The 21,934-nt window shown below is 44.3% G+C and overlaps 1 protein-coding gene across 4 annotated transcripts in view; it reads left to right on the forward strand.

Annotated features, from left to right (window-relative positions):
- Positions 1 to 21,934, forward strand: part of ERC2 (ELKS/RAB6-interacting/CAST family member 2) — a 1,210,774-nt gene that overhangs the window by 336,805 nt on the left and 852,035 nt on the right. For all 4 annotated transcript variants that reach the window (XM_040359253.1, XM_040359254.1, XM_040359255.1 and 1 more), the window contains exon 7: positions 10,648 to 10,815. In XM_040359253.1, the coding sequence (XP_040215187.1) occupies positions 10,648 to 10,815 (168 nt within the window). The remainder of the gene's footprint in view (positions 1 to 10,647; positions 10,816 to 21,934) is intronic.

A 21,934-nucleotide genomic window follows, 5' to 3' on the forward strand; every position in this document is an offset into this window, starting at 1 on the left:
AGGCCTCGCCAAGGCTCTCTGCATTCCTGTAGTCCTAACTAAACTTTTATAGTTTCCTCAATGGAGGCATACAGTAGGTGAACCCGATTTTGTGTCAATCTCGCTCTCTTTCTCAGCGAGATTGAGCACCTACGAGCCCCATCGCGGGAGCCAGCGCCGAGCTGGCTTGCCGCGATGGATACAGAGCCGTCATAGAAGCGACGGGAGATCCGACTTGGATTCCCGCCAATTCTACACGTGTGCGGCGTTTGTTATGAATCCTGAAGGGGAAGTCCCCGCCGGATTTTAAATAAAAATCCGGCATGGGTCCCCCCTCAGGAGCATACCGGGCCCTTAGGTCTGTTATGGGTTGTAAGGAGAGCCCCCCTACGCCGGAAAAAACGGCGTAGGGGGTCCCCCTACAATCCATACCAGACCCGTATCCAAAGCACGCTACCCGGCCAGCCAGGAAGGGAGTGGGGACGAGCGAGCGCCCCCCCCCCCTCCTGAGCCGTACCAGGCTGCATGCCCTCAACATGGGGGGGTTGGGTGCTCTGGGGCAGGGGGGCGCACTGCGGCCCCCCCCACCTCAGAGCACCCTGTCCCCATGTTGATGAGGACAGGGCCCCTTCCCGACAACCCTGGCCGTTGGTTGTCGGGGTATGCGGGCGGGAGGCTTATCGGAATCTGGGAGCCCCCTTTAATAAGGGGGCCCCCAGATACCGGCCCCCCACCCTAAGTGAATGAGTATGGGGTACATCGTACCCCTACCCATTCACCTGCAAGAAAAGTGGTAAAAACACAAATAAACCACACAGTGTATTAAAATATTTTATTTTTCTGCTCCGGAGGCCGCCCCCTGTCTTCTTTATTAGCTCTTTTACCAGGGGGGGCTTCTTCTTTGACGTCTTCGGGTGGGTGGGGGCCGCCGTCTGGTTCTCTTCCACCGCCGGGGGGGGGGTGGCTTTTAAAAAAGCCCCCACCCCCCCGGCGGGTTTCCTCCGGCGTCTTCGGCGGGGCTCTTCTTCTTCCGCTATCCCGACGGGTCTTCTCAACTCTCCGGGGTTCTCCTTCTGTCTTCGCCGCTCTCCGTTGTTGACTCGTCGCACCCCGGTTCTTCGTCTCGCTGTCCGGTGTCTTCTTCCGTGATGTACGTCTTCTCCTTCCGTGCTGTGATGAGTTCTTCTTCCGTGCTGTGACGTCATGTTCTTCACTTCTCTCCTTCTCCCGATGTTGCCACGCCGGTCCTCCTCGCTGAAATGACGGATGCGCGCCTTGCATCGGACCTATATAGGCCTCACAGTCCCATCATGCTCTGTACCTACCCATGTGATACCTACCACGTGGGTAGGTATCACATGGGTAGGTACAGAGCATGATGGGACTGTGGGTAGGTATCACATGGGTAGGTACAGAGCATGATGGGACTGTGAGGCCAATATAGGTCCGATGCAAGGCGCGCATCCGTCATTTCAGCGAGGAGGACCGGCGTGGCAACATCGGGAGAAGGAGAGAAGTGAAGAACATGACGTCACAGCACGGAAGAAGAACTCATCACAGCACGGAAGGAGAAGACGTACATCACGGAAGAAGACACCGGACAGCGAGACGAAGAACCGGGGTGCGACGAGTCAACAACGGAGAGCGGCGAAGACAGAAGGAGAACCCCGGAGAGTTGAGAAGACCCGTCGGGATAGCGGAAGAAGAAGAGCCCCGCCGAAGACGCCGGAGGAAACCCGCCGGGGGGGTGGGGGCTTTTTTAAAAGCCACCCCCCCCCGGCGGTGGAAGAGAACCAGACGGCGGCCCCCACCCACCCGAAGACGTCAAAGAAGAAGCCCCCCCTGGTAAAAGAGCTAATAAAGAAGACAGGGGGCGGCCTCCGGAGCAGAAAAATAAAATATTTTAATACACTGTGTGGTTTATTTGTGTTTTTACCACTTTTCTTGCAGGTGAATGGGTAGGGGTACGATGTACCCCATACTCATTCACTTAGGGTGGGGGGCCGGTATCTGGGGGCCCCCTTATTAAAGGGGGCTCCCAGATTCCGATAAGCCTCCCGCCCGCATACCCCGACAACCAACGGCCAGGGTTGTCGGGAAGGGGCCCTGTCCTCATCAACATGGGGACAGGGTGCTCTGAGGTGGGGGGGGCCGCAGTGCGCCCCCCTGCCCCAGAGCACCCAACCCCCCCATGTTGAGGGCATGCAGCCTGGTACGGCTCAGGAGGGGGGGGGGGGCGCTCGCTCGTCCCCACTCCCTTCCTGGCTGGCCGGGTAGCGTGCTTTGGATACGGGTCTGGTATGGATTGTAGGGGGACCCCCTACGCCGTTTTTTCCGGCGTAGGGGGGCTCTCCTTACAACCCATAACAGACCTAAGGGCCCGGTATGCTCCTGAGGGGGGACCCATGCCGGATTTTTATTTAAAATCCGGCGGGGACTTCCCCTTCAGGATTCATAACAAACGCCGCACACGTGTAGAATTGGCGGGAATCCAAGTCGGATCTCCCGTCGCTTCTATGACGCGCTTGCTGGAATGTGCTGTCACTATTCCAGTGAGTGTGAGATGTCGGCGAGATCTCGGCACCCTGTCGCCGAGTATCAGCGCGACGCTGTCGTGCTAAAAGCACAATATCACAAACACCTACTGTACAAGTACTAATGAGTAGATGGAGGGCAGGTGACTAGGGGTGTGTGTCACCGCCTCCATCTAGGATTGGTATAGTAGTAAAGAGCACTGGAAAAAACACATAAAGGTATATGTATAAAGGTATCAAAAACGCATCTCCAACCCTGTTAATGTGAATAGAACATGGATTGGGACTTTGAATGAGGCATATGAAAATCACACGCCTCCATCCCTGATATATTTTTGTGCACTGGTACAGATGTTGATGGGAACACTTGGACAGATGTTCATGGGACAGGGACAGTGGTGCAAGTGGTGCTTGGTGTACTGTGTGGGGATGGCTGCAGTCTGTGTGATCTGTGACAGCTGTCTGTGTAAAAGCATCCCTTATACAGAGAGTTGTCAGCACAGGCTGCAACATCCTCCACCTCCCACCCCCCACACTGAGATCTCACTGAGCTCAGTGGGGAGAACTGACACTGTGATGGCTGTGATTGGACACAGCCATCACATGATTGGTAGGGCCAATTACAGCACCCATATACCGATCTGTGATGGGCTACATCCGAAGATCACAGCTATCACAGGATCGCACCCCTGCGTGGCTTCATGGTGGCGCGCAGGCTCCCTTTCTAAACGGCATACCGGTATGTCAACTTAGAATGACGAAGCTCCCACCCCACCGTTTAAGTACAGTGGGCGGGTGGGAAGCTGTTAAAAAAAGCAACAGGATTTTGGTAGCGGTAATTATGAGAAATTAGGTGAAGGGGAAGAGATGTTAAGAATCAAGATTATATGCCTGTATAAGATATCTAAACCCCATTTTTTTTTAACATATTGCAGGTTTGGCCTCATGCACACTGGATGTTTAGCCCCAGTATATAAAAATCAAGCATTTAGGTGTGGGTGGAAGGCACAGGCGTACCATCCAGCCCTGCTGTTGAGAGCATGTAAAACTCTATTAGAGGCTGACATTGGGCAGGGGCTGGATGGTGATTCAAACAGTACTAATGTTTAGGACAGTAAGTGCCCAGGGATGATTACCGGGAACACACACTGACTGCCCTAAACGTTAGTACCACTTGAACCATGCAGCCTTATCTAGCCGCAGCAGCTACCAGCTTCTCATGGAGGTTTACAAACTGACTAAGAACATTTTTATTTTTAGCAAGTACAGAAAATTCCAGTTGAACTTGCCAGAAATGCACTGTCCTTGTATATTCCTGTAAATTGCACTGAAATCACAAACAATGTTATCTTCCTTCCAAGCTGTATTCTGTAAACTACAAATTTCCTTCTCCTTCCCACCATGTAATGGAGATGAGAGGAAGACACATTTGTAGTTTAAACTAAAGAAACAAAATCTTCTGATGGGATTTTGGAGGCAGGTAGGGTAGAAGTAGGATAAATAATAAAGTTAAAAGTTCTGAAGATATGTTTATGAATTATAGAATTGAAATTGTATGAAGGAGAAGTAGGAGCATTGTAGGCATTACCAAGAAGTATATTTATAAAATTAAGATGGCACATTAGTCAGATAACACTTTCACATTAATAATTACTGATGTTCTCTGAACATTTGACGTATTTCTAAAAAGGTTCTAAAAAACCTTCTCCTATGCTAGTCAAAACTAAACCAAAGTTGGGCTGGAGTTTCCTGAAGGCGGGTCTAAGGAACATATTATTTTTAGGTAGTGCTCTTCTTCTCAGGGGCTATGCTGATCCTGAGGGACATGAACAACCATTAAAAACTGAATGCAACCTAGTTAGATGTTTTTTTTCCAATTCAATTCAGAGTTATTTCCTTTTCGGGACGCACATTTTTTCAGATAATAAATAATCTACAATAAAGTTGTTTGGAGGTGTTTTATCTGCCAAATAATTTAGATCTATACATGTGGTATAGATCAAATACTCTGCATTGCGGGTACAAAGAGAACAAGCTAAATACATGGATCAACATTTTGTCAAACTGATATCCAATAAGCACTGTAGAGCGAAGGGTAAAGATGCGATATTGTTTCTGGAGCGTACCCCAGACCAACTCGAAGAAGAATAAATCAGGGCAATGGGGGAGATTTACTCAAACTGGTGCACTCAAAATCTGGTGCAGCTATGCATGGTAGCCAATCAGCTTCTAACTTCAGCTTGTTTAATTAAGCTTTGACAATGAGCCCAGGTTCACACTGGGCTCATTGTCCGATTTGGTATGATTTGAGATGCGATTTCACATGTCAAATCGCATATCAAATCGGCAGCATTTGCCGGCAATTGTCGGCAATGACACTGTCCTAATCGGTGCAACCCCGCATCTGTGGTGCTGCACCGATTTAAAAAAGTAGTTCCTGTACTACTTTTTGCGATTTCGGGACTACTTAAATCTACTACTACTACTTGTCTCTTAAATCGCGGCTGAAATCGTGACTGCCAAAGTTGTTTGGAGGTGTTTTATCTGCCAAAGAATTTGTATTTTTATTTCAATATATTTATTAACTTGATCATGTGGTATAGATCAAATATTCTGCATTGCGGGTACAAAGAGAACAAGCCAAATACATGGATCAACATTTTGCACTCTCCAGCTTTAGTAAATAAACCCCAATGAGTCTTGATGTCAAAAGTTATATTATACATGTGGGGCAAGTAGACCGGGGTAGTCAACCAAGAAAGAAGTAAAAAGAAAGGAGTGTGGGGAAATGTAGGAAGAAAAAGCAGAAAAAGTGGAAAAGATAATTCAATCAGCAAGAGATTTACATAGCTCTACCACACAACACAGTCATACCTCATTTACAGGTCTCCTCCCCACTATCATCCAGTGACTGGACAATGAAGGGAAAAGGAACTGTTCTCTTTGTAACTCTGCTGTCTCCTCTTATGTTGATGAGCTCTTTATGCTGCTTCCCCTCCTCGCTCTGCTGTACAGAACCTGAAAGAGGCTAAAGTCTCAGGCCCCGTACACACGTCCGAGAAACTCAACGGGCAAAACACATCGTTTTGCTCGTCGAGTTCCTTGTGAAGCCGCCGAGGATCTCGGTGAGCCAACTTTTCCCATTGACTAACGAGGAAATAGAGAACATGTTCTCTTTTTGGCCTTTCCTCGGCGAAAAGTGTACACACGACCGTTTTTCTCGGCAGAATACATCTCCCATCGAGTTTCTGGCAGAATTCTGCCGAGAAACTCGGTCGTGTGTACGGGGCCTAATACACGCGATCTGATTTCAGTCAGACAAAGCATAGGACTTTTGTCCGAAAGGGCGTTGGCCATGAACTTGTTCTGCATGCAGATGGCAAAACTTTGTCAGCCAACAAATACGAAACTATGTGGGTTTTCAGCTCCTAAGTTCCTCTTTAGAAACCTCTGCTAATGTTGTGCTATGGTTAGCATTGCTTCTGAGCACGCGTGTTTGTACTTTGGATAATCCGACATCACACATTTGTTGTGTACGGGCCTTAATACCAAGTCAAATTAAGGTACTTTCACTGCATGCATTTAAAAATAAATGCACATTCAAGGATCTACTATTTATTACAAAGCTGCATTATTGTGTGTCTTTTATATTTGCCTGGAGTTCAGCTTTAAGTATCCACCTTTTTTGAAAACTCTGGCACACTGCATTAGAAACAGATTTCCAAACCTTTCGACTAGTCAAATGTCACATACTGTATCAAGTTAGGAAACCCAGTAACCAAAGTCTACATTTGCAGCAGTGTATAAACAGTTGGATATGGTGTGGGGATTATTAAGATTAATCAAGATTTACAGTAACTGTGTCCATTTCCGTCACTTTTCAGCAGCTGTCACTGCGTAACCCCCCCTTCCCTTTCACAGAGGAAATAAGACCCCATTCTAAATGCAGTTTAACCCTTTAAAGTTTGAGGTGTTCAATCGTTTGAAGAAGACAACTGGCCTAATACAGTATATTCACAGCGATCCACAGATCTTCATTTTACTCTCAAGGGGAGAGGGTACTTAGATCTAATTTTACTCTTTTCTGCAATTGATTGCCAGCTTTTATTACCAGCTGAGCCCGCCAGATACAGAAAAAAAAGGCACAGGCTTCCAAAATTATGTGGTGTTGAGTGAAAAGTCAGAGGGAGAGCCTTCTTGTGTACAAAGAAAGCACATATTTCATGAATGTACTCGGTGAAGTCGTTTTAGCAAGGTCTCCCCACTTTTTCTATTTTCTAGTGCCATATGCTGTATCTTAGAAAAAAAAAAGAAAATTCTCTTAACGTTAAGGAAAATTAATGAGCCATTTTAATGTGAAATGTTTATATGGCCTCAAATCCAAAAGCCTACATCGATTTCCTAAATGAGTCTACAGCCATGTTTTATGAATGCTGTTATAACTTCTGCTCCAGCATTTTTCATGGAAGCATGAGAGGAGGGGAGGAACTAAGTATGCCTGGCAGGTCAAAAATGGCATTCACAGTTTCCACCATGCTATCGAATTAGCTTCCATGGCAAGTTGGTAAGGACTGTGAAAACAAGCATTTGAATCCTCCTCTGTATTAGCAGAAGTAGACTTGCAGCCCTGCAAACTGTAAAGGAGTTCTTCGTTCGAGACATTACCAGTACAAAACACCTGCTTTATATACTTGTGGTCCAAGTGAAACACTTTAGTGGAAGTCTAATATATCCTTGGTAAAGGACTGTATAGTCTACTTTTTTGCCGAAACTTGATCTCTCACCTTCAACTTCTGTTAGCAGGGGGAACAAAATTTGAATACGATTATTGGCACAGTGAGGCCTTCTTAGCACAGAAGGTATTCATGTCTTTTTACATCAAATGTCCCAAAAATAAGAGGATTATTCATTTTCTTTTATTGGAATAGTGGGCAGAGCCAGGCAGATCATTTGATTATCTGACTTTGGATAACTGTATATCCAGAACTGCAGGTATAACACAGACAGTCTGGAGGGGAGATTTAGATGCACTAGTAGGTTTAGGCCTCGTACACACGATAGGTTAAACAGAGGACAACGGTCTGATGGACCGTTTTCATTGGTCAAAATCGATCGTGTGTGGGCCCCATAGGTTATTTAACCATCGGTTAAAAAAAAGCCAACTTGCTTTAAATTTAACCGATGGATTCCTAACCGATAGGTCAAAACCGATCGTTAGTAGGCACGACCATCGGTTAAAAATCCACGCATGCTCAGAATCAAGTCGACGCATGCTTGGAAGCATTGAACTTCGTTTTTTTCAGCACGTCGTTGTGTTTTACGTCACCGCGTTCTGACACGATCGTTTTTTTAACTGATTGTGTGTAGGTGCGACAGACCATCAGTCAGCTTCATCGGTTAACCGATTAAAATGGTCCATCAGACCGTTCTCATGGGATGGACTGATCGTGTGTACAGGGCTTAAAATACACTAACAAATTGAAGACAAACTCCAGATCACAGCTTATAATCAGTTTTTTTAAATCAGATCCTTTTTTTATTTTTATATGCATACAACATTGAGACAATACAGACAAATTATACAAACAGAATCACATTAAACAAAACACAACATAAGAAAAGAAAAAAAAGGGACCCCAAACCACCCCACCTGAACAAAGCAGAGGTGAGACCTTTTGTTGATCCTGCCTGTATCATCTTATCAAGAACAAGGATAGGGGGGAAAATATATCCTAGCAGAAGAGAATTGGGCATGTAAAGAATGTCTTAGTTAAAGGAATTGATAGAACCAATTAGATTGTAGAGAGAACTCTCTCCTTAGATCTTCAAAGGGTTTAAGTATATATCGTTTTCGTATAACTGAGCTAGAGTTGTTATTCCTAAATTTATAATCAGTTACAGCAAACATTTTTTTCCCTTTTTGATAAATGTTTAATACAAATTAAAGTGGAGGTTCACCCAAAATTTTTTTTTTTAACATTAGATTGAGGCTAGTTACGGGAAGCAGAATCAAGTGTTTTTTTTTTAAATCAATGCAGTACTTACCGTTTTAGAGATAGATGTTCTCCGTGGCTTCCGGGTATGGTCTGCGGGACTGGGCGTTCCTATTTGATTGACAGCCTTCCGATCGTCGCATACAGCGCATCACGAGTTTCCGAAAGTAGCCGAACGTCGGCGCGCAGGCGCCGTATAGAGCCGCACCGACGTTCGGCAACTCGTGACGTGCTGTATGTGACCGTCGGAAGGCTGTCAATCAAATAGGAACGCCCATACCCGAAAGCGGCGGAGAACATCTATCTCTAAAACGGTAAGTACTGCATTGATTAAAAAAAAAACACCTGATTCTGCTTCCTGTAATTAGCCTCAATCTAATGTTAAACAATTTTTTCCGGTGAACCCCCGCTTTAAGTAAAAGCTGATCATTGTATTCACCCCTGTCGGGGTCAAATGGTTTGTCTCATCTCTGTAACTGATACATTCTGCTGCAGAGCTTGTTCTTTTAAAAAAACTTACTAGCTGGATCACCAGGTGAAAATAGAAGAAAGAAAGCCTAAAAATGAAATTGAATGCAGCTATCACATGTAATAAATGGTAATCTGAAATATAATAAATGTTTGCTTTTGGGTTTTATACCACTTCAATGTACCTCTGCTGCAGAAAAGGTCCATTTTTGTAGGGCAGGCCTCACCTCACCTCAGCTTCCAGATTCTGCTATAAAAGACTCCTCAATGACTTCCTGGTATACGTCTTACAGGATGGGAAAACCGTTAGTTAGTAGAGTGAGGGAGTTTTTCCGCGTCTGACCTCATTTAAACACACTCTGCACCTGACCCCCATATTAAGAAGATTGCTCTTAATATGGGGGTCAGTAGTTCCAAGCTTCTTCAATGCAGTCATTGTCAGTAAACACTGTTCTCACTGAATACTTAGCCAGTGTCCTCCTCTGCTGATGAATCATTTTGTTTCTTATCCTCTTCTTGCATAGATCATTTAGTCGCAAACTTTACAGAAGCTGAGCGCTCACATACCAGCCTATGTGATGCAGAGCTATAGTATTAAAGACTGGAGAAGCAATCTGATTATATCTGTATAGTGAAATGCCGGATGGCCAGGAGCATTCTTGTTCTGGAAGGACGTCATATGACCCCTCACTCTTTCCCCAGGAGGGGGGGGCTCTTTACCATATGATAAGCTGTATCCGATCACAGCTGATCACAGTGTAAACAGGAAATGCCGGTAAGCGGCATTCCTCAGCAGGGACATCTGCACCGGCAATCAGGGCGCTGATCATCAGTGTCCTGATTATCAATTCAGCCCCAACTGTGCCCACCAGTGCTGCCAATTAGTGCCCACCAGTGCTTCCAATAAGTGCCCAGTAGTGATGCCTTTCAGTGCCCACCAATGATGCTTTTCATTGCCCACCAGTGATGCATTGCAGTGCTCATCAGTGATACATTGCAGGGCCCATCAGTGTCTCCTTATCAGTGACGCTTATCAGCTCTTTCTATCAGTGCCCACCAGAACCGCCTATCAATGCCTATAATTTCCGCCTATCCGTGTTCATAAGTGCTGCCTAAACAGTGCCCATCAGTGCCGCCTATCAGTGCCCCTTTATCAGTGCCCATCAGTCTTGCATATTAGTGCTGCATATTAGTGCCTCTACATCAGTTCTCATCAGTGCCACCTCATCAGTGCCCATCAGTGCAGCCTCATCAGTGCCCATCAGTGGCACCTTATCAGTGCCCATCAGTGCTGCCTCATCAGTGCCCATCAGTGCAGCCTCATCAGCACACATCAGTGAGGGAGAAAGATGACTTATTTACAAAATTATATAATGATCAAATACCACCAAAACAAAGCTCTATTTGTGGGGAAAAAAAGGATGCCAATTTTGTTTGGGAGCCACGTCGCACGACCGCACAATTGTCAGTTAAAGCGACGCAGTGCCGAATCGCAAACAAGGGGCCTGGTCCTTTACCTGCATATTGGTCCGGGTCTTAAGTGGTTAAAGGCTGCCATAGACTAGGTGAACAGTGAGAAATATGTACGATGGGATTGTTTTGGCAGAAAATACATTAGTAAAGGCTTTTGTTTATTATGGTAAGTAACATTCTTCCTTTTTTGTTTTCTTCAGGTGGATGCTTTACGGCTGAGACTGGAAGAGAAGGAATCGTTTCTGAACAAGAAAACCAAGCAACTTCAGGACCTTACAGAGGAGAAGGGCACCTTGGCTGGGGAGATCAGAGATATGAAAGACATGCTCGAAGTCAAAGAGAGGAAAATTAACGTCTTACAAAAAAAGGTACTGTTTCCACAACCGTGAGTCTTTCCTAAAGCTGATCGATCATACACATTGTAACATGATTTCAACCAGCCTATGTGATTCTGTGCACATTGTAGTAGGCCTATATTCCTGGTCTTAGGTAAGCGTAAAACTTGGTGACCTCCTCTAGGTTTGATGTGTTGTGCATTCAGAGTTTTTCCATGTACACGCGATCGGCATTTCCGACAAGAAAAGTTCGATGTGAGCTTTTGGTCGGAAATTCCGACTATGTGTAGGCCCCCTCAGACATTTTCTGTCTGAATTTCCGACAGCAAAAATTTGAGAGCTGGTTCTCAAATTTTCCGATGGGAAAAGTTATTGTTGGAAATATTGATCCCCTGTATGCAATTCCGTGGCACAAAAATCCTACGCATGCTCGGAATCATTGAACTTAATTTTTCTCGGTTCGTCGTAGTGTTGTACGTCACCGCGTTTTTTGACGGTCCGAATTTCCGACAAGATTTGTGTGACCGTGTGTATGCAACACAAGTTTGAGCCAACATTCCGTCGAAAAAAAAATCCACAGTTTTCTTGTCGGAAATTCCGATTGTGTGTACGCAGCATTAGCCTTTTGTGCACCGTTGTAAGAAGTAGTTATTTGGGTGGTTTGGCCTTTCTCCCCTGACATTTCTCATTAGCATGGTGTTCTTTTCCATAAAGCTGCTGTACACATCTCACATTGCAAGAGATTATCAGTTGCAGGGATGCTGTGACCACTTCTGACACCAAGAACCATTCCATGGTCAAGTTAGCTTAGGTCACACATCTGAAATTTAGTTGAGGACCAACTGAACCTCTTAATCATGTCTGTGGGCTTTACACACTAAAGCCGTCAAATAAAAACTTTTGAATCAAAAACTTTGGAATGTTGATTTGATTTACTAATGATTTTTTGGGTCAAATTGACTAGTTTTTGAACAAAAATTTGAAGGGGGATGGAAAATCTTTGCTGAACAAACACAATTCTAACTGTAATTATGCTTTCTGTTTGGAAAAAAAAATCTTATATATCATAGGCGTGCACACGGGGTGTGCCGGTTTTGCCTGGGCACACCCTAATCACCCTGAGCACCCACTGCACACATACAGTATTGAATCTGTCCTATAGTGTGGTAGATCCACTGCTGCTAAATCCCTTCTGTCATTTCCGATCCTGGGAGCTGGGGGTGGGTGTATTGTACTGTGTGCCACAACATGCCTCCTTAGTTTGTTTACAACAGCAGCTCTCCCGGCGACTTGCACAGAATCCGCCCTGCCCTGTATATCTCTATGGGAGCAGAGGAGGGGAGGGGGAATCTGCCCAAGCCACGCTAGTATGGTCACAGCAGACTGCACTCTCCACACAGTGTAAGTAGCTGCTCCTCTCTATTGGTGGAAGTGGAAGGAGAGCTCTGTTGGGGGAAGTGGAGGAGGAGCTCTGTCCTACTGAGGTAGGTGGATGGGGGTATGTTTGTGAGATGCACTCTCCTGGATTCTGCCCCCTGTACACAGTGTACTCCTGAACTCTGCCCCTGTACACAGCATACTCCTAAACTTTTTCATCGGTACCCAGTGTACTCCTGGACTCTGTCCCCTGTACACAGCGTACCCCTGAACTCTGTCCCATGTACACAGTGTGCTCCTGAACTCTGCTCCCTGTACACAGCATACTCCTGCACTATGCTCTCTACACACAGCATACTTCTGAACTCTGCTCCCTGTACACAGCATACTCCTGAACGTTGCTCCCTGTACACAGCATAGTCCCGAACTCTGCTTCCTGCACACAGCACATTCCTGAACTCTGATCCCTGTACACAGCATACTCCTGAACTCTGCTCCCTGTACACAGCATACTCCTGAACTCTGCCCCCTGTACGCAGCATACTCCTGAACTCTGCCCCCTGTACGCAGCATATTCCTAACCTCTACCCCCTGCATGCAATATATTCTGGAACTCTGCCCCCTGTATACAGCAAACTCATGAACTCTGCACTCAGTAAATAGTACACTCCTGAAGTCGGCACTCTGTACACCATGTACCCAGCAAGGGCTACCTAAAGCAACTAAAAGCTACATAAAAGCACACCCAGTTTTTGGCTCAGTATGCTAAGTGCCGCACGTTCTTTTCCTCTTGCAGGATGACCCAAGTTATGATCTTGCAAATTATTAGTCTTTTTGTATGTGTCTGAATGTAAGGCAATATATATATATATATATATATATATATATATATATATATATATATATATACATACACACACACATAGAAAGATGTGTATACTTACATATACTATACTACCAAAAGTATTGGGATGCCTGCCTTTACACTCACATGAACTTTAATGGCATCCCAGTCTTAGTCCGTAGGGTTCAATAATGTGTTGGCCCACCCTTTGCAGCTATAACAGCTTAAATTACTCTGGGAAGGCTGTCCACAAGGTTTAGGAGTGTGTCTATGGAAATGTTTGACCATTCTTCCAGAAGCATATTTGTGAGGTCAGGCACTGATGTTGAATGAGAAAGCCTGGCTCGCAATCTCCGCTCTAATTCATCCCAAAGGTGTTCTGTCGGGTTGAGGTGCAGGCCAGTCAACTTCTTCCACCCCCAAACTCGCTCATCTATGTCTTTATAGACTTTGCTTTGTGCAAACAAGAAGGAGCCATCACCAAACTATTCCCACAAAGTTGTGAGCATGAAATTGTCCAAAATGTCTTGGTACGCTGACACCTTAAGAGTTTCCTTGACTGGAACTAAGGGGCCGAGCCCAACCCCTGAAAAACAACCCCACACCATAATCCCTCCTCCACCAAATGATTTGGACCAGTGCACAAAACCAGGTCCAAAAAGACATGTATTAGCGATTTTTGGGGTGGAGGACTGATCTTCACAGAGTACTGACCTCAACTAGAACACATTTGGGATAAATTAGAGCGGAGACTGCAAGCCAGGCCTTCTCGTCCAACATCAGTGCCTGACTTCACAAATGCGCTTTTGGAAGAATGGTCAAACATTCCAATAGTTACGCTACGCCGCCGCAACTTAGAGAGGCAAGTGCTGTATTCACAAAGCACTTGCGTCTAAAGTTACGGCGGTGTAGCGTAAATATGCCGGCGTAAGCGCGCCTAAATCAAATGAGGAACAGGGGGGCGTGTTTTATGTAAACTAAGCATGACCCCACGTAAATGACGCTTTTTTCGAACGGCGCATACGCGCGCATGCTCAGTATCACGTCGAATTTTCAAATGAAACTACGCCCAATCAATGCCTAGACGACGTGAACGTAACTTACGCAAAGCCCTATTCGCGAACGTTTAATGCAAACGATGTAAACGACGGCCATACTTAACATTGCGTACGCCTCACTATAGCAGGGGTAACTTTACGCTGGTCCGACGCCTTACGCAAATGACGCATATAGATACGCCGACGCACGTACGTTCGTGAATCGGCGTATCTACCTAATTTGCATATTCTGCGCGTAAATCTACAGAAGCGCCACCTAGCGGCTAGCGTAAATATGCAACTAAGATACGACGGCGTAAGAGACTTACGTCAGTCGTATCTAAGCAAAAATCCGGCGTATCTTACTTTCTGGATACAGAAAAAAGATACGCCGGCGCATCCTAGAAGTTACGCGGCATATCAATAGATATGCCGACATAACTTCTTTGTGGATCTGGCACCATGTGTGTGTAAAGGCAGGCGTCCCAATACTTTTGGCAATATAGTGTATGTTGTGTTCCATCTGTGCATGTAGTTGTTTACCTGGAGTTTATCTTTTACAGATGCAAATGCACAGAGATTTAATTTTCTTTGTGTAGAAATATTTATGCTCTGCCTCTTTCCCAAAGCTTTCTAGGAAAATAAAGGAGATAAATTTTACTTATCAGCAGGGCAGGGAAATGGCGTTTGCCTTTCAAGTTGAAACCATTTGGTATAGCTGCATAGAAGTTGACACATTCCAGCGCTGTGGCTGCCAGACACATCCTTTGAGCTCAGGCTCCTGTGGAAGATGCTGTATATAAAGCCGCATTAATTTACTGCTTCTTCTATTTTGTTCTCCTATGCTGTGATAAATTGATGCACATTCAAAGAATAGAAGCTAGATGATTACTTCCTCATCTAATCTGAACGATAATTGAAATAGTCATATTTAATTTTCTATCTCGTTTCTTGTCAGTGCTCGTTCCGACTGCCTTCCCTTATTGACTTACAGCTCTAGGCATCTTTCCTTTCAAGAAGAAAACGAGAAATAATTGCTGCTTTGTTGTGCGCTCCAGCTGAGCTGTTTAATGGTTCATTACGACAAACTGTGGCAGTGCCATTGCTGGCCTGGAACGCGTCCCCGATACGTTTCATCCATAATGCAACATCATAAAAATAGGCCCGGGGAGAAGGAGCCAGAGAAAAGTTAAGGAGTGATCCCGCCAAAGTGTTGCTGTTTCAGCACATTTAATTACTACAGTGTTTCCCAAAAAGGCCATCTCAGAAGTTTGGATTGTTTAACCTTTCAAAGGTTCATCGTAGTTATTTTAGCTTTGTTGGTAGATTAATCACATGCATAATGTTCTCTGTGTTTTCTTTCTGTGTGCATAAATCAAGTTGGTTCACTGTTTATTCAAACTCTTTTCATTGTTGTCAAGGTTGATTTATAAAAACAGGCTTTTGGTATTGCAAAATCTATGTTTTTACATTCTAACATGTCCATATAAAGCTAGGTTCACACGATACGACTTTGATCGGACTTTCAATGCGATTGTGTAGTGCTGCTTGGATGCAACTTTGATACAGTTTGTACATTTTGTGGGGTCAAAATTGCACTGGACCCACACCAAAGTAGTACAGAAACCTTTTCCAAAATTGTTCCATGCTAAGTCGAATTGATGTGATCAGACACCATTGAAAACAACGTTATTTCCCTCGTCATTAGATTCTGTGCAACTTACTGTAAGTCATATTTGAAATTGCACGAGTATAAACCAGGCCTAATACACATCCTTATTACAGGGGAGAACTAATTCATGTAGAATTCAGGAGCCAGTCAGTCAGTGATGATATTTGTCTTTGTGTGTGTATTTTTATAATACTTTTTATTTCCGGTTTTTGGAATACATAACCCGTTCTGTTTCCTTCATAGGAGCAGATTCGAATCACATCTATGACCACTTCCTGCCTTTGGAGCGCATAGTAACTTCCTTTATTTGGAATGCAGCGAGGGATCCGCCTACTGATTAGCCGTCCCCTATATATAATAAGCACAACACACGTACGGCTATGCCCCTGACGACGTCAGTGATGACAAAACGTGTAGGGAGTAGCCAGTGATGTGTGACGCAACTTATGTACTGGGACGCAGTGGCCATTTTTATGGTTGTTTGGGTGCAAGTGGACGTTACAAGATTTATCACTACAGACTTGTTAAGAATTGATGTTTAAATAGTAATTTTAAAAGTGATTTTTATACAGGTTTTTTTAAGCGCTACACCATTATTTGCATAGCATACTAGCTCGTTATGAATTACTTACCTTACATCGAAGCCCCTGCAGCGGTCCTCATCCCCCCCTCCGACCGGCGTCATTTCTCCCAGAGTGACTTCCGTGTATCGTGGGCTCCGGTGCTGTGATTGGCCCGGAGCCACAATGACGTCACTCCTGCACATGCGCACTTAAGCCGCCTGTAACAGCACACTAACTGAAGCGACGGCACATATGTGTCATTGCTTCAGTGCCTTAGTGTGCTTGTGGCGATGACATCGGCACATGCAGGGGACAGGGGATATCTCCTAAACCATGCAGGTTTAGGAGATATCCTAAGTAGCTACAGGTAAGCCTTATTAAAGGCTTACCTGTAGCATAAAGTGGTTGTAAAGGGTTTGCAAATTGTAACAACTATCTTTTCATTCTGCAGGTCCTCTGCTTTTAGAAAACATAGAATGTTCTGGGGGATTTATGCATTTTAAAGCCAAAAATGCAGATTTTTACATGCAAAGAATGTTCTAGTGCTGTGAGAGATAATACCGCTTTAAAAACTGCTGATCCCTTGGCTTTGCTTCCGTCCCACTAAACCAAAAGGGTGCTGGCTATGCACAGGTGCATTGGATATAAGAAGATCCTGGACTGCTGCACTCCTTAAAATGATGTCTTTATTGTACAAATAAATTCCAAAAAACAACCAAAGCAATACAGTGAAAACGTAGTGAACAACAGGAAAAGGGTGGCTGACATGTTTCACATCATTTGATGCTTACTCTTAGGCCCCGTACTCACGACCAAACATGTCTGCTGAAACTGGTCCGCAGACCAGTTTCAGCAGACATGTTTGGCCGTGTGTTGGCCCGAGCGGACCATTTTCGGGCGGATCGGACATGTTTCCAGCGGACAACTGTTTCCTGGACTTGCTTTAAAACAGTCCGCTGGAAACCTGTCCGCCCGGACATGTACGGTCGTCTGTACAGACCTACCGTACATGTCCTGCCGCCCGCCATCCCTCGCATGCGTCGAATGACTTCGACGCATGCGTGGAAGCATTTTAAAGGCGGGCCGCCCACGTCGCCGCGTCATTGTCGCGGCGACACACCGCGTCATCGACGCGGCGACACCGCGGACACGCCCCGCGTATTGTTTACGCGCGGACCTCTGTTCGATGGTGTGTATAGCCATCGAACAGAAGTCCCCGGGCAGTCCCCGGCCAGACATGTCCGATGGAAACGGTCTGCAGACCGTTTTCATCGGACATGTCCTGCCGTGAGTACAAGGCCATAGACATAGATTCAAAGACAAGGTTTAAAGAAGTGCGGCAGTCCAGGATCTTCTTCTATTCAATGTTCTAGTGCTGAAGTGGTTAATTACATTTTGCTTACTTATGTCCATTAAAAGGCAGTTTCACACTGCCCCGTTGCGGTCCCATTTTTATTGGTTATAGAATTTTCTTTTAAAGAGGACTTCAATGTAAGAAAAGTTCATCACCTATTGGATTTATGCACTAGAACTAATTCATACCGAAAAGAGTGTACACATGGAATTCTAGATGCTTAAAACTATAATTAATAAAATTATCCCATAGTTGCTCTCAGAAATGTATTTGTCTTCAAGGAAGGAATTTGGGTTCCACCACTCCTCATTCGCTGCAACATTCAATCTTGCAAGGATTCTCATCTCCCCTTTTTCCTTCCAAAACAACAAAAGCTAAAAGAGAATACCACATCATAGTGCTCGCTGTTGTTATATAGAAATATTTCTAAATAAAATTATTCCACTCACAAAAATACTGTGCTTCATACAACAAACAAGTGCAGTAATCTAAAGGTCCAATGGGCCCAATACTCCCTGCAACAGGCAGCTCAATGGTTAATTACTCCAATCCTTCTTTGCAAGCAACCATACTCAAAGAGAAAAGAATAGAGGGGACATAGTGTACACTGATAGACTTTATTGCCCAAATCCACACTTTTAACCACTTGCCTACTGTGCACATACACCCCCTTCCTGCCCAGACGAAATTTTAGCTTCCGGCACTGCGTCGCTTTAACTGACAATTGCGCGGTCGTGCGACATGGCTCCCAAACAAAATTTACGTCTTTTTTTTCCCACAAATAGAGATTTCTTTTGGTGGTATTTGATCGCCTGTGCGGTTTTTATTTTTTGGGCTTTTTTTTATCTCAGTTTAGGCCGATACATATTCTTCTACATATTTTTGGTCAAAAAAACGCAATAACCGTATAGTGACTGGTTTGCGCAAAAGTTATATTGCCTACAAAATAGGGGACATAATTATGATTTTTTTTTATTCATTTTTTACCAGGAATGGCAGCGATCTGCGATTTTTTTCGGGACTGCGACATTATAGCAGGCACATCGGACACTTTTGACACATTTTTGGGACCATTCAGGCCCCGTACACACGACCAAACATGTCTGCTGAAACTGGTCCGCGGGCCAGTTTCAGCAGACATGTTCGGTCGTGTGTAGGACCGAGCGGACAGAATTCCAGCAAACATTTGCCCGCGGGGGCCTTTTCCCAGCGGAGAAATATTCCTGGACTTGTTTTAAAACAGTCCGCTGGAATCCTGCCCGCTCGGACATGTTTGGTCGTCTGTACAGACCTACCATACATGTCCGAGCGCCCGCCATCCCTCGCATGCGTCGAATGACTTCGACGCATGCGTGGAAGCATTTAACTGGCAGGCCCGCCCACGTCGCCGCGTCATCGTCGCGGCGACACCGCGGACACGCCCCGCGTATTGTTTACGCGCGGATTTCTGTACGATGGTTAGTACAGCCATCGTACAGAAATCCCCGGGCAGACATGTACGGTGAAAACGGTCTGGCGGACCGTTTTCGTAACCACTAGGGGGCGGGGAAGGGGTTAAATGTGTAGCCTAGTGAGTGTTCTAACTGTAGGGGGAGGGGGGTGACTGGGGGAGTTGACCGATCTGTGTCCCTATGTACATGGGACACAGCATCGGTCTCCTCTCCCCGACAGAGACGTGGATCTCTGTGTTTACACACAGAGATCCATGGTCAGAATAATCTACTTGTATCATACAGAGAACTCGCTATACCGTAAACTTTACAACTGTTACTCTGCTTTACCTGTTTTACTCTGCTCAAAAAGTACATGCATGCGTGATAATGTCACTCGTGTGGCTCCGCATGAAGCACTGTATTTTTTTCAGAGGAATCATTTTATTTAGAAATATTTTTATATGATAACAGTAAGCACTGTGATTTTTCCTTCTCTTTGAGCTATTGTTGTTTTGGGAAGAAGCAGTGGATGAGAATCCTTTCAAGATTGAATGTGGCAGCTGATGAGGAGTGGTGGAATAGACCTTTTCTGTTGTAAAAGCTCTATTTATGAAGGTGAGTTATATAGGCACACAGATTTAGTGAATATTACCTCATACTCGTTGGGAATCTTACTGAAGATAGAATTCAAAGAATTTTTTTTAATGATGTTGACTTCTGTGTTTTGGAACTATTATATGAATTCATGACACGGTTTTTATGTACAGTATTTTTATGTTTTAGCAAATTTAAGGTATAGGTGGTTATTCTGAGTTTTTAGCGCTTCACTGTTAATTTTGTTTAGATTTTTAAAATCCAAGTTTCTCTTGGGAAAAGGTTACTTCATAGAGCATGTGGGAGGGTGCATTTCTAATCTAGCTTTGGTGTACAAAAGTCCAAATGAGAACTCAGATGTTACATAGTCTTCATTTATATCCCTTTTAGCAGACATCTGTTGTCAGTCTGTTATTCCACCGAAAACTCCCAGTCATTAGACATCTTTCATTCTTAAATGCTCCATAATATAATATATAAAACTTACGTAGTGCATACTCCGGTCTACAAGCTGGTAATTTTTCATGAATCTAGTTTTACAGCTAATTCTTGGTTTTATCACCATCTGAAGAGCTAGAAGGATGATCTCTCCATATAAAACGCTCAGTGAATTTGAGCGCCCTACAGATTTATAACAAGCACTACAGAAAAATATAATGTCTAGGAAAAGTATACTGAAGTTTTAGTGTTCTTTACCCTACGCCAGGAACTCCAACCTGTTCTCCTGGCCATGGAGACTGCATTAGGGATCTCTTTTACATCTGGAAAGGAAGGTGTAGGACCAGACAAGCAAAATACTGTGGGCCATCCCTGATAGTTTCCATATGGAAAGGATGGTAATGGGCTTGTAATGGGAGAAGATAGAGCAGAGAGGGAGATAAACAGAGAAGAGAAATGCATTATATCATTATGTCATATCAGTCCAGAATTCCTGGAATAGCAGACAAGCTGTTATGGTCCAGATCTTATGCTCTGTGCACCGACCCATTCCAGTTGCATAACGTTTATTTGTTAAAGATCCCTTTGGACGTGGATATTTTCTGGGGTCTCCTAAAGTGTATCTTGCTGTACATACATTTCAATATTTTGCTAAATACAATGCAATGTTTGACTAAGCCATGACTTTTTAAAATAAGAAATAGATAGTAATAATAAGTAATTGCAGTATGTATATTATTATGTATGTGTGACCATGTCTCTACTCTAATTTCTTGAGTTTTAAAGTGTACAGTTACAAATATGTCCTATAGCTGGCCAAACTGGAATAGTTAGTCAATTTACTAGCTTAAATCCTGGCTTTAAAAAGGGCTACAAATTGTTAATATTTGCATAAGCAATTTATCATTTGATATAATAAAACATGACTTTTCCAATGTAACCTGCATCCAGCAGCATAACTGCCTAAACATTAAAATGTCACTACCTTGCAAGAATGGCAGCAATATGTAGAGGAGAGTTCCCAAAATGATTCCTTAAAGCTCCAAATAGAGCTTTAAGTTTTTAAAGGTAACTCCAACAAAAGAAGAGCACTTAAACCTACTTGCCTTGTCGCCGTGGCTTTGGATTTTTGTTTTCTTGAAGAGGTACGGCCAACAGTAAAATCTTCAGCATCTGAGTTAGTTCCTGGTTTCCTCTACCTTCCATCTTGTGGTGCTATGCCAACCACAAGTCACTACCTTTAGACCTCTGATCTTCTCACCTTAGATCTTCTGAAATCCTTTATCCAACATACCAATAATATTTTCAACAGTGTTTTTATTTTCATTCTGCCTACTAACGCTAATGCTTCTCGTTATAACTGTCAAAGTGTGATGATGTTGGCTCTCAACTTAGCTTTCAAGCCCGCAAATGGCTGTCATACATTTTCACATGTGCACCATGGCAACTGCAGATCTAAATAGGGGCTAAAATGGCACCATCCTCAGGAGGGTTTTGTTCCATGTTAAATACTCACAAGTTCGCACATTACTGTAGCTCCCTCTTTCTAGTACACTTGATTGGTATACTGGATGAAGAATATTCTTGCAAGAAACTTTGTTTATGGCTTGCAAAGACATAGCTATTAAAGCAATTGTAAAGGTAAAAGATAAATAAAACAATAAAAAGCATAACTATACTCATAGAGTGGCCGCAAACCACCCCTCCTTGGGTCACTCCTGAGCCCCGTTGCTTCGTTCATCGACACAGACAGCAGGTCTCAGCTTTGGCTCTGAACCTATGGCTCCCGGTGCCCCAGCGAGACCCATAAGAGAGGGGAGAGAGGAGCTGCAGACGAGCA

The sequence above is a fragment of the Rana temporaria genome, chromosome 7 (assembly GCF_905171775.1).
Source record: "Rana temporaria chromosome 7, aRanTem1.1, whole genome shotgun sequence".
NCBI lineage: Eukaryota > Metazoa > Chordata > Amphibia > Anura > Ranidae > Rana > Rana temporaria.